The following is a 17,155-nucleotide window of genomic DNA, read 5'->3' on the forward strand; positions in this document are numbered from 1 at the left end:
TATTCAAACCCAGGCTAAATGGCCTGGAGGCGAGTGTGCGTACTCGAGCTAGGCCATCCTGCCAGCCCATCGTAACATTGCATGTTGCGTGCGAGATTGTTTCCAAGGCCTGCAAGAACGACGTGCCTGCTAGAACCGGCACCCTCAACATCTCGTCTGAATCCAACGATTCTGGTGGCATAAAGATGGCACAAGGTTCCACTAGAAATAACTCGATATCAAATTTTGAGTTGATTTGTTTTGGTTTTGGCCCATGTGATCCTACGTCCCCACCCTCTGGGGCATGAACCAGAGGTCAAATCCAAAACATCGTTACATATGTCATGCATCCCCCAATGTTGATTACATATACAGTACAAAGTTTGATTTGAAAATGTCAAAAAAATGTACCTGTAATTGCATTTTTTGCTATCTGACCTTTTGACCCTGCCCAATGGGGCGGGGCCAAAAATGGCACTGCTATTGCACCTTCGTGCCATGTGGTGATCATAACTTCCAAGTCTGGGGAATTTCTGCACAACCGTTTCGGAGGACGGACAGACAGACGGACAGCCGGGTGGACTGACGGACAGACAAACTGGACGGATACAATCCATGGCTGTCTATGAAATTTCGTGCACACAGCACGACTCAGGATGCCGGAAGTTTGCATGTCGGTGAAGTGTGTCAAATATTTATTACCCTTGCCAGAGGAGAGGGTATTGCATTTGAGTCCATTTGTTTGTTTGTTTGTCTGTTTGTTCGCACAGAATAAATATGATTTTCTCTGCAACCGTTGGCCCGATTGACAGAAAATTTTCAACATAGGTGCAACTCTACCTGTATAATTTTTTAATGATAATTATGACGACATAGGTCACGTGGTATGGGCGCCATCTTGGAAAAACCAAAAAAATGCACCTCCATATCTCCAAAAGCGCTGCATAGAAAAAATTGAGACATGGCTCATTGTAAAGAACTCTCCATGCGAATAACATATGTTAATGATGATGTCATAGGTGCCTCCATTATGACATCATAATTCAACAAGTACAAAACTTCATCTGAAGATGAAATTTCTTGAGCATCGTCTAGGGATAAATTGGTGGAGACAAAAAAAGGTGATGTCATTGGTCACGTAGTTCGGCCGCAATATTTGTTTCGCAGTCACGACAAAAGCCTTCAAAACCACTGAACACACATCCTGGTGAGAGTCTGCAATCTCTGATTGCTCTTTCTTGTTTAAGTATGCATACAAGGGCCACAATTGTGTTAACGCTGAAGTTGTTCAACGTGATGACATCACACATGATGAAATATCCCAGTGTCTCGCAGCAAGATATGTCAGCCCTCCTGAAGCATTCTGGTGCCTTTTGGAATACCCTATTCACTGTCAATCACACACCGTGAATGTCCATAATGCAGGTGATACCCGACTCTGTATTATATAATACTCATACATTATTACACCACAGTCCCTCCATGATACCGCAGACTCACCAACAAAGCAAAATGTAGCCGGCAGCCCGAGCAGTCGCCCAGCCAGTTCGCCTGCATCGACTTCACTCCATACCAATCTGGAAGATCTTCCAGGCCTTTCAGTAATGACTGATGAATAGCACAGGAAAGCAAAGATGGTGTGAAACAAACAAGCATGACTAGATTGGTTCACTGGATAAAGCAGGCCGTGGCAGCATCGTTAACGTAGCACGTGAGTTGTTAAAAACAGCAAAGTAAGCATGTTTGAGCCACCATGGCGACCGAAATGAAAACAATGCTGTCTAATTCAGACTTTATATAATTACCTGTGAACTCGAACGGCAGTCGGTGGAGAGAATACCTCCGCCAGGCTGAACAGTTTACGTTTTATATCCCACAGATAGGCTGGATCTGGATCCGCACCTGAAGCAAAATCTAATCGCTTGTTCTTGTCACCTAACCAACTCATCCACCAAGTTTAATCCGAATCCATCCAGAAAGTTTTGAGATATTTTGCTACAAATCATTTTGGCGCCATCTGCTGATGGTGAAGAATCACTTTAAAATATTCAAATATTCTCGGATCCGGATCTGGATTTTCACGAAAACGGAATCAATACTTCCCTGTCACACCAAACCTGTCCACCAATTTTTGTCATAATCCGTCAACAACTTTTCCAAGTTTTTTTTTCAAAACAACTGCCTTTTTCAAATAATGTCGGTCTGCTCTACGATCTTAGATTTCTCCAGGGTGCACACATTTTGCAAGTTCCTACTTTAAATAAAACTCACAAAATACAGGCTCACCTGCATACCTCCACTCATTTGTTCCTCTTCGCGAGTTCCGCACTCTGCTCAATATTAATGTTACTTCTAGGTCTTCAATATGGTTGTTCAAACTCAACTAATCTTCCCATTTATTTGTTCCATTGCTTTTTATCTCTTCTTTTCTTTTCTTCTTCGTTCAGCCCTTACTTGTTGTGTTTGAGCTTTTATTCAGCTTGTTCAACCCCTGCATCATCCTTCCTTCTCCTCCTCCTTACACCTTACTCTCTCATGGCACGCTCTCCTCGAAGCTGTCTAACCTGCGTTCAAATCTCATCCCAACTATAATAGTATAGGCATATTTGGAATTTCGTGTATTTTTTTTGTTAAAAGCAAAAACTCAATTGATTTTGTAAGAAGGTATCATAAGCTTTAAAAAAAATTAGGGTGGCATTTTTTCTGAACATTCTAAGACTATGAAATCCAAGATGGCGTCCAAAATGGCCACCGAACACTAATAATGCGATATCTTCGCGAGTACATGTGATACAATTACAAATAAAGTGTCTAAATATATGTTTTCTGAGACCAGGAATCGAATGGAATCATCAAATTTATGTTATATGTATGATCTACATGCCAAATTCCAAAATGGCCACCGCGCACCCGCAATGTAAACTATACCTTCTCCCTTCGCATGTAATTACAAACAAAGTATCTATTTAAAGACATGTATTTTTCACAAAGAATACATAATTAACAAGCCAACAAACAGATCTAAATAAAATGAAATACTTGAATTACTGTTCAATCTCTTAAATCGTTTAAACAGGAAGATGCAAAAAGTCATACTGATTAAATGCCTGGCTTTCATTTAGTATTTTTAACAATGGATATCAAGTGAATTATAATTTTGTGAATGTCATAGAAAGTAACACCTCAATCTTCACAGTCTTCATTTATCCCTGGTTGGACAGTTTTGTTGTTGCAGCTGAAAACCCAGCATCCACAAACTTCCGTACATGGGATATTGTTCTTGCGACAGCTGCACCTTCCTTCGCATCCACGTTTGCACCCGCACTTTATGAGGTGCAATACTGCTTCAGGAGCTGGTGGATTCAAACAGCGAACTGGAGAGAAGTGACTTGAAACTGCATCAAATGTCCAACCAAATGCAGCTGGTGTTGGGAGGCACTGGTGAGTTTCACAAGCTTTTCTCCAAATCATGGATATGTAATGTGCCCGACGAATGTGTAAGTCCAGTGAACCAGAAGTTGGTGGTAGGTTTTCTCCTTCGGCTGCACGATTTGAGTAGAGGAACCAACGGAGCTCATTCACTTTGTGTAGATTTTGGATCGATACAAAATACAGACAAAGCGTTCCAACTGAGAGCATACATCAGCGGGCAGATCAATGTCATCATTCCCGAGCATTGCTAATGCATACAGGATCTCATCATCACAAGACATAAATGCCTTGAAGCACGAGTCTTTGGTTCTGCCAGCAAATCTACCAGACATATCGGAACCTGTCAGAGCATGAAAACCTAACAGTGCAGAAGCGCGCTTTGGTCCTAAGTTGTTGTATATGCTCCACACAGAAATGTTCCTCTTCAGCCTGCCCTTTCCCATAAGGAAGGTTGTAGACGTTGGTAAGTTTGGATACATGTAGACAAGCAACAAAAAGACGTCTGTGTCTGGGGAACTGACAACAAGTTCTGCTTCATTGAGAACAGTTAGAGCATGCAGTACAAGCAAAGTGTCTGCCTCTTCTTGGCTGTGAGTGAGGAGCGAGTCTGGGATATCAACATTGCCCTTGGTTTGTGTTCCTGAGGTCACCATAAGTTGTTTCAGTCTGTTGTTGGAGCTCTTGCTGTGACATACAACTTTGTCAGCCAAATACTCGGTCAGTTGTCCTTTGGCGCGGATATCTGATAAGAAGTCCTTCAGGGAAATATGTTGGATTAAAGTGTTGTCCTTCACGTGGTAATATGTTGACTTTCCCTTGGTCCTCTTTGTCCTCATCTGTTCCTTGAGCGATGTTTTGATGTACCGGTCGAACACCAATCTGACCTCATCATATTGTGCTGCCATGTTACCGATTATCTGGAGAAAGGCATCTGCAAAGTCTTGGCATGTTTTCATTTGTTCCGTTTTGATAACTGAATTTACCACAGCCATCCCATCAATAATGATCACTCGGTGTGCTGACGATTCATCTGTTGGGTCAACATTTGTATGTTCCACTGCTGTGTCTGCCACCTGCAAGGGTACTTGGATTGCTTGGATTGCCTCATTTCTGTCAGCTTGAACATGTTGTGTGTTACTGTCCAGCTTCTCAAGATGATGAAGTATTGATGCCTTATCGTATGCCAGCAGGAGGGATCCATCTGAAGCAAATAGTGATCGAGGCACCACACCAAACTCATAAGTTCCGATGCATTCCTTGAGATTCAGCTCTGGTCGACTTCTTGAAATAACAATGAACCGTTGCAACAGTCCTCGCTCTTCTTTGATTTTGACCACCTTGTCTCCCATTCGGATTTCTGCCATTTGTTACGTGGTCCCCTCGGTGAATACCTGGTCTCGGTGACCCCCGGACAATGAGAGGAACTTCGCCAGAAAGCTGTATTATCTATGCGCTTTCGCCGCGCAATCCATATGAATTTCACCCAAGAGACAACTGATGTTCAAGGATATATTTCAATGGTAATGATACCATACAAGGTCAATGATACAACCACGGAGATTTTCCCCGAGCAATCAACAATACACAACCATCAACAATTCCCAACCCACAATCAATTCCCTATGATTAAGATGGCCATCTTATATACGAGTGTCCCGGTGAGTACTCACGACACCCTTTTGGTCTCGGTCCCGCACAATGTCTCTGGGCCCCTCCTGACCAAGATGATAGTCGGCGTCGCCGCACTCGGGCGGTTGAACGAACCCCGGGTGGACGTGTTTCCACCGGGCAGGTATCGTACCCGGCACCCCGGCTACAGCCCCTCGCGGCCACGCGAAGCGGGGACGGGAAAGCAAGCCAAACGCCCCACGCCGCTTGCCAGGCGTGTTAGGCCCCAACGGGCGACCCGTACGCGTCTTTTGAGACGGTGTCGCGCACGGCGCCAAACGCTGGGTCGGTGCACGGCCACACGACAGTTTGCCGTCCACTGGGCAGGTATCCGTCCCGGTAACTCCTCTCGCCAGACAGGCTCGGGAACGCCGCTTTTCCACACGGCTCAATCAATCCCACCTTTCGTCGGTGCGGGGCGAGGAAGAAGAATACTCGTCCTTTTTTCCTCGTGTCTTTTTTTCTTCCGTTTCCGGTCACTTCCGTTTCCGGCCACTTGTTCAGAAGGGCTCCTGACCCTCCAATCACAACAACCCTTAATATACTACACACGGATAAGCAAAGACCTGAATGGTAATCCACATACATTCACATAAATATGTAACACTCCCCCCCTTCAAGAAAGAAAGTTTGAACCCAGCGAAAACTTTCTTTGCCGGCCAATTTGGAGAAACAAACCAGATAACTCCACCCCCCCACATTATCAGTTGCCCCCGGGCACAGTTATCACTTAAAAATAAAGCAACCAAAATTTCACCACAACCCCTCCAGATTACTCACTCTGGACTAAGCACCAGCAACGACATTGTCCCTGCCCAATCAAACTCCATCTCATGACCCTCTGACTTTGACCGCCAGTTTCTTGTGAATGAAGGTTAAGGGGTTGATCAAAGATCCAAAGTTAAGCCACTCGATAGCACTTTTTCCGGGAGGCCAAGCCGAGTATTCACTACATGGATGCCTTTAGGAACGTGGAGTTCACGGTTAGTCCGTGCAGGAAAGTTCTCTACATGGGCGCCTTGAGGAACGTGGAGTTCATGGTTAGTCCGTGCATGAAAGTTCACTACATGGACGCCTTTAGGAACGGCGTTCACGGTTAATCCGTGTAGGAATCTTGGCTCGGCGGCTCCGCCGCATTCAGTGCTTCAACTTCTCAGAACTTCCCTAATAATTAGGGTGGGACCACTTGTCCCTGTAGTCCCATGAATAGCGGTCTCCTTCTCGGCCACTACTTTGCCAATCCTTCCTTCGGGAGCGGCCGTAACTCCGGGAGCCTACATAATAATATTGATTGCGGCCACCACCAAAACTACCGCCCAGTTGTTCTCTCCTGTAGACCTCTCGACGCCTACGAAATGCCTTCCCTACTGTTATGGTCCGACCCTCCAAATCCTTGCCATTCCAATTCTTCTCTGCCTCTCTGGCGTCTTTTGTGCTGGCAAACGTGACAAAGCCGAACCCTCTTGACTGTTGCGTTTCCCAGTCTCTTACCAACCGCACTTCCACCAGCGGCCCATATCTGTTGAAGACAGAGGTCAGAACTTCTTCCTCTGTTTTGAAGTTCAGTCCCCCTACAAATAACTTGGCACTTTTGTCGCCATCCCGAGCTGGTGTGGCGTTATTTTCCCTGCTGGGCTCTTTACCAACCCTCAGGTTACCATAAACTTGACCCCCGGCCAAATCATTCCCGATAACCACAGATACACCCTCTACAGGAAGCGTGGCTTGTAAACCGACGGTGACCGGTCCTGACACCAAATCGGACTCCAAATGGATGACATGAAGGGGAGCACTAACACCGCCCCCGATCCCCTGTAAACGAACACTATCCCCCGTTGCCGTCTCCTCGGACCATGGCAAAATGCCTTCAAGCATTAAAGATTGATGTGCCCCTGTGTCCCTCAATATCCTAACCGGTTTCCGGTTAGTCGAGGCTCCATCCCGTGACACAAACCCCTCTGAAATAAATGGTTGGTAACCCTTTTGATGGCGATTTCTCACAATGGCCATTGCGTTTGGAGTCGTAGTAGTCGGACTCCGCTCTGGGTCTTCGCTTTTCATGCGGTAACAACTGGACATCAAGTGTCCAGGTTTCTTGCAAAACGCGCAAGTAGGCCCGGAGGAAAAACTCGTGGTCTGCCTCGGGCCCCCCGAACTATAAGTTTGTCTTGGGCCCGCATCCCTCTGATTTCGAACAGGTGGGGTATCATAGTTGTCCCCATAATCATCTCGAGGCCGCCGCCATGTATGGTCGTTCTCCGCACCTGCTGTTCCCCACCTCCCCTGCGGAGATCTAGGCGAGGAGTTAGGTTCGTGGACCCCTATTCGGTGGGTTAAGGCATAATCATCTGCCATGGTGGCTGCGTCCCACAACTTTGGTACTTTCTTTTCCTGCAGGTACACTTTGATGTCCTCGTGGACACACTGCTGGAATTCCTCCACCAGGATCAAGTCCCGCAATGTTTCGAAGTCTTTCCCGACTCCTTTTGACTCACACCACCGATCAAACATGTTTTCTTTCACCCTGGCAAACTCCACATGGGTCTCACTCTCCCTCTTCCTGGCATTCCTGAATTTTTGCCTGTAAGCTTCCGGAACCAACTCATAGGCCTTGAGGATGTGCTTCTTCAGTACCTCATAATCTGCACATTGGTCCATTGGTAGCGCCGAATAAATTTCCTGAGCTTTCCCCACCAGCACACTTTGCACGAGTATGGTCCAGGCCTCCTCCGGCCAGTTTAATTGTCGAGCCACTTTCTCAAAGTGTGGAAAAAATTTCGCGACTTCTTTTTCACTGAACGGTGGAACCAGCCTCACATGTCTGCCCACATCCCAGGTTTTCTGGTTAGGTGTCGACCCCGTCAGCAAGGGTGGTGCCTCTCCCCGTTCTCTCATTAACTCCAGCTCCTTGAATTTGATTTCTTGCTGAAGCTCCATGTCACGTTCCTTTAATTCCCTTTCCGCTTTTCTCTCCTCTGCTTCGAGGTCCCTTGCAGCTCTCCTCTCCTCCGCTTTTCTCCCTTCTAACCTTTCCTGGAGTTCTCTTTCCACTCTCCTTTCCTCTGCTTGTTTCTCTTCTCTCCTCTCTTCTGCTTTCCTTTCTTCTTCTGCTCTTTCCTTTTCTGCTTTCCTTTCTTCTTCTGCTCTTTCCTTTTCTGCTTTCCTTTCTTCTTCTTTGATCCGTTCCTGGCTCCGTAATTGCAACTCCAGCTTCCGGAGCTCAACGTCTTCTGGCTCTTCGGGTAGCCACTGCCAGGCTAACTCGTCCCATGTTCCTAATCCCACCATAGATTCAATCACCGTGGCCTGCAACTCTGCCTTCCTCAAATTAGTTCGGACCTCCAAGTTAAAATGTTTGGCCAATTTCAAGAGGTCCGACTTTAGCAACGCTCGGAACTGTGCCTCACTCGGGGTTACCCCAAAGTTCTGTGCCACAAACGCCATGGTGCCTATCGTTAACACCTGTTAACCTTCACCCAAGACTTTACCCCAATTTCTCAAAAAAAAATTCCAATTAATAATTAATTAATAAATTTTAATTAATAAAAAATTATTATTTTATTATTTTATACAATTTTATATCCCGGACGTAGACCCAATTGCGAAACCGCAAATCGTAATTTGGACGAGCCCCCAATTCTGTTACGTGGTCCCCTCGGTGAATACCTGGTCTCGGTGACCCCCGGACAATGAGAGGAACTTCGCCAGAAAGCTGTATTATCTATGCGCTTTCGCCGCGCAATCCATATGAATTTCACCCAAGAGACAACTGATGTTCAAGGATATATTTCAATGGTAATGATACCATACAAGGTCAATGATACAACCACGGAGATTTTCCCCGAGCAATCAACAATACACAACCATCAACAATTCCCAACCCACAATCAATTCCCGATGATTAAGATGGCCATCTTATATACGAGTGTCCCGGTGAGTACTCACGACACCCTTTTGGTCTCGGTCCCGCACAATGTCTCTGGGCCCCTCCTGACCAAGATGATAGTCGGCGTCGCCGCACTCGGGCGGTTGAACGAACCCCGGGTGGACGTGTTTCCACCGGGCAGGTATCGTACCCGGCACCCCGGCTACAGCCCCTCGCGGCCACGCGAAGCGGGGACGGGAAAGCAAGCCAAACGCCCCACGCCGCTTGCCAGGCGTGTTAGGCCCCAACGGGCGACCCGTACGCGTCTTTTTAGACGGTGTCGCGCACGGCGCCAAACGCTGGGTCGGTGCACGGCCACACGACAGTTTGCCGTCCACCGGGCAGGTATCCGTCCCGGTAACTCCTCTCGCCAGACAGGCTCGGGAACGCCGCTTTTCCACACGGCTCAATCAATCCCACCTTTCGTCGGTGCGGGGCGAGGAAGAAGAATACTCGTCCTTTTTTCCTCGTGTCTTTTTTTCTTCCGTTTCCGGTCACTTCCGTTTCCGGCCACTTGTTCAGAAGGGCTCCTGACCCTCCAATCACAACAACCCTTAATATACTACACACGGATAAGCAAAGACCTGAATGGTAATCCACATACATTCACATAAATATGTAACACATTGCATTGGCACTTTTGAAGGTACCCAGTTTCTTTTTGGTCATTTTGTCCCACACAGAAAGTTTTCCTTCCGTTAGGCGTTCAGTGACGAAACCTTCAAACATCTGTTGCCCAATCTCATCACGCCGAAGGATGTCGTTGGTAGCAGTTTCATTCATAACTGCTTTGGTGAGCAGGTTGTAGATCTCATCCTCATCAGCGGATTCAAATGGGTTTCCATGCTCGTGAAATACTGCACTGAGTTTGACAGCATTTTGTGTTATTCGGGAGAGCTTTCCCCCTGTGAGCTCATGGTGCTGTGTTCTCTTCGCCTTGCTGCCAGTGAAGTACTTTTTCTCAAATTCATGTTGTAAGTTTGAGAGTTCAGGTGCAATAAGAAAGTACTTGTCCAGTGACTTTTCATTCTGTGTGATTCCAACTATGCCTCCAATAACCTTCAGTTCACGATTCTCTTGTTCAATCCCATGGTCTGGGCCTATTGATGTGAATCCAGAACACCTTTGGTGATGCAGAAGTTCCCTTTCATGAACTCTGCCCAGATCTCAGGATGCTGCTTTTCTGTTTGTTGCATTGTATAAATGTACAGTGGTAGAAGGCGTGCATAGTTTAAATGATCATGGGCAAAGAAGTACTTCATGAGTGATTCCAGACTCTGCATGTGCAGCAATAGGTCTCGTTGTCTGGTGGCTCGAACAAATAGGAGGATGGTCTCGAACTGCTTCATGTATTTTCCGATGAAACGCTGAATCTTGTTTGCAGTGCCTTCAGATTGTTTGATCTTTTGGAAGATGTCCCTGGATTCGAACATTTCGATTGTTTTTTTAACGGCATCAATGAGTTTGTGTCTGCTTCCTGAGTCTGTATTGATGTCTTGCTGATAGGCTTCTCCCAAAAGAGTGGATGTTTCCTTCAAGAAAGCTTCTTCATCAGGCTGAAGTTGCAGGAACTTTCGGAAGTACAAACTGTACAAAGCAAGCAAGGTAACTGTATGAGCTTCCAGTGCTCGATACATGTGTTTTCGGTAGAGTATTTGTCTTACGGTTGTAGGTGAGTAAAGTCCAGCTTCGACCCATGCTTGGTCAATACCACTCCCTTCCACATATTTACCCATGGCAGCCAGTGCCCAGAAGACGATGTGCAGCTCGCCAGGTCGAAACAAGAACTGCTTCTTGATGTCCTCACGCTCCATCCACAACTTCATGGCCATGTCGTATAGCTGAAGATCAAGAGTCACGACTGTGATAGATTCTGGTCCCATGACATGAGTGGCGATAGCACGTGCTCTCATCAGACCTGTCAACAGGGTGTCATACTCTGTTGGTGGCAATCGTATTAGTGGTGGTACAAGGGCAATGTTTGTCTTGGAACCAGATGGAGACAACAGAGAGTTGAAGGCGCCCCATGTTCCTGGAGAAGTAGAGCTTGATTTTACTTCAACTTCACTTTCGTTGAAGTCCAAACAGCCAATAATCCATGCCATATCCTTCTCTTTGTTTGACTGTGAGCTGGACTTGCAGGAATTCAGTGTGCAAACACACTTTTTGTTTGTTGGTATTGGTTTGTCACATGACAGTATTTCACATGGAATAGCCTCCTCTAATGTTTGAGACCTTGATGACCGATCGATATCAAGTGGTGTTGCTGGGGATTTGTCAGATGCAGTCTGATATATAGCGGTGGCAGTGCCATTGAGTGTGTTCATGCCACAAGGCGTGGATTCGAGAAAATCTATGTTGTCCAGTGCAAACCAAACAAACATGTCGTTAACCAACCAAGGTGGTCGATAAATTCCTTCCATGGATTTTATCCTTTCAAGAACAGCATTTGCGACGGCAGTCTCTATTTCCATTACCTTGTTGTACGGGACAGTGAGGTCTAGTTTGCCTAATGTCTCCACAAGGGCCTTGGACCTGGTGTTTTTGTGCACATCCAGAGCTAAGCCGACGGTAAGGGGAGTCTCAGTGCGGTGTTTGAAAGTGACATCTTCATGTTTTGTTTCATAGGTGACCTGCCGATCAGACTTGTATGCACATACGAAATGTTGTGCCAGCACAGATGCACTTTGGTTCATAGATTCGGCCCTGCTGATTGTTTTAACATGATGTAAACCTTGGATAGCAAGCTTGCAGAGGAGTTGAAGCAGAGCAGGTGGTTCATAATTATCAAATGTTCCTTCGAATTTCCACGGGGTTGCGCTTGCAATGTCTCTTCTCAGTATTTTAGATGCTTTCAGAAGGACTTTCACATCTTCTCTTAGGTCTTTTGTATCAGAGGCCAACGCACCAGCTAACAGGGTTTCCTTGGATTTTGTAGAAAGTACTTGCTCAGGTTTGGTTTTGTCTGGAGGCCTGGTGAAGTGCACATCAGCGATGTTGTCCAAAATCAGTTGCTTTAAGTATGGTTTGTATCGCGGATTGTCGGGTAAAGGGAACCCATTGGCTTCTAGCAAACCAACATATGATTGTTCAATGTCGTTCATATTCAAAGCTGAACTGTTAGATGGGTCATTGATTTCAGTTTCCACCATGTCGAGCATCTCCAGGTCAGACACTAACTGTGCAAAATGAACATGCTGTTTTGGAGGTCTGTTAGCTTTTTCTATGTCTCGTTTTGCATGGCCTAAGCACAGAAGGTGATACTTCATGTCCTCAGCAATTGCTGTAAGAAGATCAGATGAGCCTACAACATTGCTCAGTCTAACTTTCAAAAGTTTTCTGTCTGTTTGTTGACCAATGGCTTTGAGCTGAGCTCCCATGTTTTCAGTTGAGACGTCGTGCAATTTGTCTACTTTGTCTTCCTGACAAATGACACACATCTCCTTGTCGAAAGCCTGACTTCTGGTAGATCGCTGTGATGTGGAAGCACTTGTAGATGCAGCATCAGGTTTTTTCGGTCGGCCTTTTGTCTTCTGTTTTATATAACTGACGCTGCCTGTCGCTTGTCCTTTCTCATATCGGGTCTTGGCTCGTTCAATGCATGTTTTATGTGTGAGACCCTTATAACATGTCTTGTGGTATGAAAAACCATTCTGTAACAGTTCATGGGCTGACAAACCTTTTATGCGATTCTTTAATGTAGAGAATTCTGTTTCCTCATATGAACATCGAACATCAGTTGTTGTAATTACTTTCTCTACTGAAGGCAAAGAAGGACGAAGCACATAGTTTGTATAATCTGTTTGCTTGCTGCTCAACTGGCAAATAAAGCATAGTTCAAAATCCACCGTTTTTGACTTCTTGTTAGATGAAGACTCTGCCATTTTGGTTAATCTAAGGTCTCTAAGCTATGTTATCCTGGGTGATGGTTGCTGTGGGTACTTGCAGCCTGCAAAAGAAGAAAAGAATATGTTAGTACACCATAAAATGGACAAGTGGAACCTTAACACTATAAAGCGAACAAACTGCTGCCGGTGACTGGATTCGAACGTCAATTTTCCGGCCGCCATGTTGAAATAAAAAAGGCAGCCTGTCTGAAATTGTGCAAAATAAAAAGATTAGTAGTCAGGTGGAAGTTATTGTTATTATAGTCACCTCTATATACAAGTTCCAAGCAGTTCATGCTGAAAACAAAAATATTTAAACCACATTAAGTTAATTTTAGCGTCAAATTTAGGGCGTTTTGCTACGGTGGCGGCCATCTTGGATTTCAGGCCGTTAGAATGTTCAGAAAAAATGCCACCCTAAATTTTTTTAAAGCTTATGATACCTTCTTACAAAATCAAGTGAGTTTTTGCTTTTAACAAAAAAAATACACGAATGTTTTTTTCATGACAAATATGCCTACAGTATAAACTGTCATCCCGGTGTTTCGCAGGCAGGGTGATTCATCAATGATGCGTGTGCCGTCCCTCAGATGGAAGTTAAACAGGCCGTGCTGTCTGTCAATATTAGTTGGTGGACGTTAAAGATTCCACGGTGTCGTTTGCAAAGAATAGGTCAGTATTCCCCGGCACCATGGACAAATTCCAAATTCCTGCCCTAACCAGCACTGCATCACTGGCACTGCCGTGCCCCCAGCCAACGATGTAACCCAGCAGCCATTGCACACAATAATCTCTCATTCTTCCCCTTGTCCATTATTACCTCCGCCACCAAAAGTGGATGGAGGTTACGTTTTCAGCCCTGTCTGTCTCCCGTTTGTTATGACGAAAATTTTCAATGCTATGTCGGTCTGTCCTGTTTGTTTGTCTGTGAGCAGGATAACTCGCGAATGCTTTCAGTTATCTTCATCAAATCTTACCAGAGGATTCTGAGGGATAAAAGTGAGGCTGTCAATGTTTTTTGACAATATAGGTCAAAGGTCAAGGTTCTCTCGTTTGTCTGGGCAATATCTCAGACATCGATTGAGCTAGGAAGCTGAAATTTGGACATGACCGTGACCAAGTTATTTGGCTGTGAAGGTTATTTTTGGTTTATTGATTTATTGATTTTTCGATTAATTACTTAATTTTCAAAAAGTTACAAATTCGGATGAAACAGTTGTGGTTCAGCTATGCCATTAGCCAATTGATTAAGAAATTGATTCTTTTACGATTATTATTTATTTACTTTAATTACGTAATTAATCAACCAATTATTTATTTTCTTTCTCATCTGGGCAATATCTCAGGCACCTTTTGAGCTCAGAAGCTGATATTTGGACATGACAGTGACCAATAGATTTGGCTATAAAGGGTATTTTTGATTTATTTATGAAACAATTAATTGATGAATTATTTAATTTTTCAATAAATTACTTACTTTTTTTTTAAGTTACAGATTTAGATGAAACAGTGGTGGTTCAGGTATGCCATTAGCCAATTGATTAATAACTTAATTATTTTAAGATTATTATTTATCTATTTAAATTACACAATTAATCAGTGAATCAATCAATTATTGATTCTCTCAATTTTCGTCATACCCGTCAGGCTACCGCCGGAAGCCTTCTTGTTTGTCTGTCTGTTTGTGAACAGGATATCTCAAAACTCTGAGGACGGATTCAGATGAAATTTGCTGGAGAGGTCGGGTATGTGACAAGGACAAAATGATTGGATTTTGGTGAAGATCCGAATACGGATCCGGATACAATCGTTTTTAAAAATTATAAGTGGTTCTTCACCGTTGACAAAAGGGGCTAAAAATTATATGTAGCATCATATTTTAAAAAGTTGTGGACGACTTATGGCAAAACTTGGGGGATGAGTTAGCTTGGTGCCAAGAAAGCCGATTATATTTTGATTCAGTTCCGGATCCAGCACCAACCTATCAGTGGGATACAAAATATAAACTGTTCAGCCTGGCGGAGGTATGTGCTCTCTACCAAGTGCCGTTCTAGTTCAACCAAGTGTCGCTCTGCTATTTCTCTCTACCCTGCCATTGGTGTGTTTTCCTGCTTTCCACCATTCTTGCTATATTGGTCTAGACTTTCCATGAGCCTTGACTTTGTGTCAAAAAAAGAGAAAGAAGAGAACTTGCTCTTGAGTAAGGACATTATAAACAAGTCATAATCAGGAGTATGTATTAATTTTTTAGCCAGACTTAAAATGCATAACCAAATTCACCTTCAAATACTCAACAAATGGTCATGTTTATACATTTGTAAAAATACAATTATGACGTTTGTGGTATAAAACATTTGCCAATTTGGTCCTCTCATACACGGGCATAGTTGGTGGTTCGTAGAAACCACTGCTTGATGAAGTGTTGTTCAACATGCGCCCCAGACCGCCAGGAACAACCTGCCTCATCCACCTGTTCATCTGCAAGAACTGTCTTGTCCACGGGGTCCCAGTTTACGATTGCCTGAACAGAGTAAAAGTTATCGAGAGGTGTTATGGTGCAAAGTAGAAACAATAACATATTTTAAGCCAATACAAATGGAAGTGTGCAATGGTAAAACGGGTTCTGTTAACCCCAGTCTCATCATATAACCATCGTGGACAAAAGGTTATCAACAAGACAAGGCCAATACACTAATGTTAACCAGATAAGGTCTAAAGTTGAAAGACTCCATCCCATAACCTTTGCATATAACAAAATACATACAATTTGCACCAGAGATAAACCATACATGTCTTCCTATAAAGTAGGAAGCCAATTTTCCATTATAAATGAGGTGCTAAGACAAATCGCAGTCACAGTTTGCTCTAGCCTTCATGTGAGGTTGCCTGCTGTGTAGACTGGTACAACTCGCATTTAGACCGGTACGATTTGTATTATTTTGAAGCAATGTAAACATGTTAAAAGGGACTGTTCATACACAAAGACAAATTAATGCGCTTCTTTGACCTGCAAAATAAAAATTAATTAAAAGCGGTTCAAGTGGTACAAATGAATTTATTTAGTTTGTGAAAAGAGCTTCGCTAATGAGGATCAGTCAAGGAAGGCGTCGACAATGTCCATTGTTAAAGACAAGACAGTAAAGAAGGTCGGAGTGACAATGACTATGGCAGTGAACGAGTCGGCCGATTTGGGACGAGAAGCCCCTTCCACATACATCACACCATATGGATATTGGCCTTGCGTATGCGAGCTATGCCATCCTTAGGGTTTGAGCCGTTCTTGCTCAATCCGGTTTCTTTCTTTGATCTTAGCACTCTTGGAAGTAACCCTGCACCATGTGGACCCAACCTGTTTGTGTTTTTTTTTTGTTGTTGTTGTTGTATACTGAATTGAGGCTAGTGAAAGAGCTAACATTTATTTCACAAACAAATCAACCAGACAAACAAAATATATAAAAAGAGGGAGCGGAAGACAAGATGGGGAGTGAAGGGGAAGCACACAAACATAACATTTGAGAGCAGGGAGATGTGTGGGGGGAGAGGGCTTGGGGGGAGGAGGCGTGGGAAGGGGGGGGGGGGTGGGAGAAAAGATGTTTGAGGTGGTTGTTTTACAATTATCCACAGAGACTTACAGCTTGTGGATGATGTTTAAAGACGTTATAATATTACAAACAATGCCCACTATGAGAGCTTCTTCCTATGCTCAGTTGGCCATTTCGTATCACCTTTGGAAATCTTGTCATTTCTGTCTGAATGATATGTGCAGCACAATTTTGTGAATGATATGTACAGGATTTGTGTGCAGCAGAATTGCATCTTTACTTCGTGTAATGTAGTGACGGCACTTCGGTATTTTCCGTGAAGTTCATAGTTCACGGCAATGGAGAAATCCAATAATGGACTCTATTTCTGCATTTACAGACGTAGACAGACGTTCTCCTGCCTGGCGGACATCTGATCAGAGTAACGCACTTGCAGGGTTTTGTTGCCGGCGAGCTTCTACAACAATACCTCATAAAAAAAACTACCATGGGAATAATTCACACAATTGTGGCCGTGATGCATTGGCATTACACCCCATTCGGACGAAATGGATTATTAAACGAATCAGCATATCAGAATAGCACCCCAATTCCCTATAATCGCGGCATGCTTTCCTGATGACGAAAATACAGAAACCTCCATATGGGTCGTTACAAAAAAAGGATTTCCCACTATGTGGAAGGAGTTTCACTCATACATATATTGCATGTATGGAGCAAGT

General features: G+C 44.3%; 1 protein-coding gene across 1 annotated transcript in view; it reads right to left on the minus strand.

Moving 5' to 3' along the window:
- The window catches only part of LARS2 (leucyl-tRNA synthetase 2, mitochondrial), a 121,755-nt gene that overhangs the window by 86,114 nt on the left and 18,486 nt on the right, over nt 1-17,155 (minus strand). The window contains exons 7-8 of the mRNA XM_078772761.1: nt 15,269-15,412; nt 1,480-1,587 (exon numbers count right to left, since the gene is read on the minus strand). Of these exons, the coding sequence (XP_078628887.1) occupies nt 1,480-1,587; nt 15,269-15,412 (252 nt within the window). The remainder of the gene's footprint in view (nt 1-1,479; nt 1,588-15,268; nt 15,413-17,155) is intronic.

Source organism: Myxine glutinosa, chromosome 2 (assembly GCF_964187855.1).
Source record: "Myxine glutinosa chromosome 2, kmMyxGlut1.1, whole genome shotgun sequence".
In the NCBI taxonomy this organism is placed as follows: Eukaryota; Metazoa; Chordata; class Myxini; order Myxiniformes; family Myxinidae; genus Myxine; species Myxine glutinosa.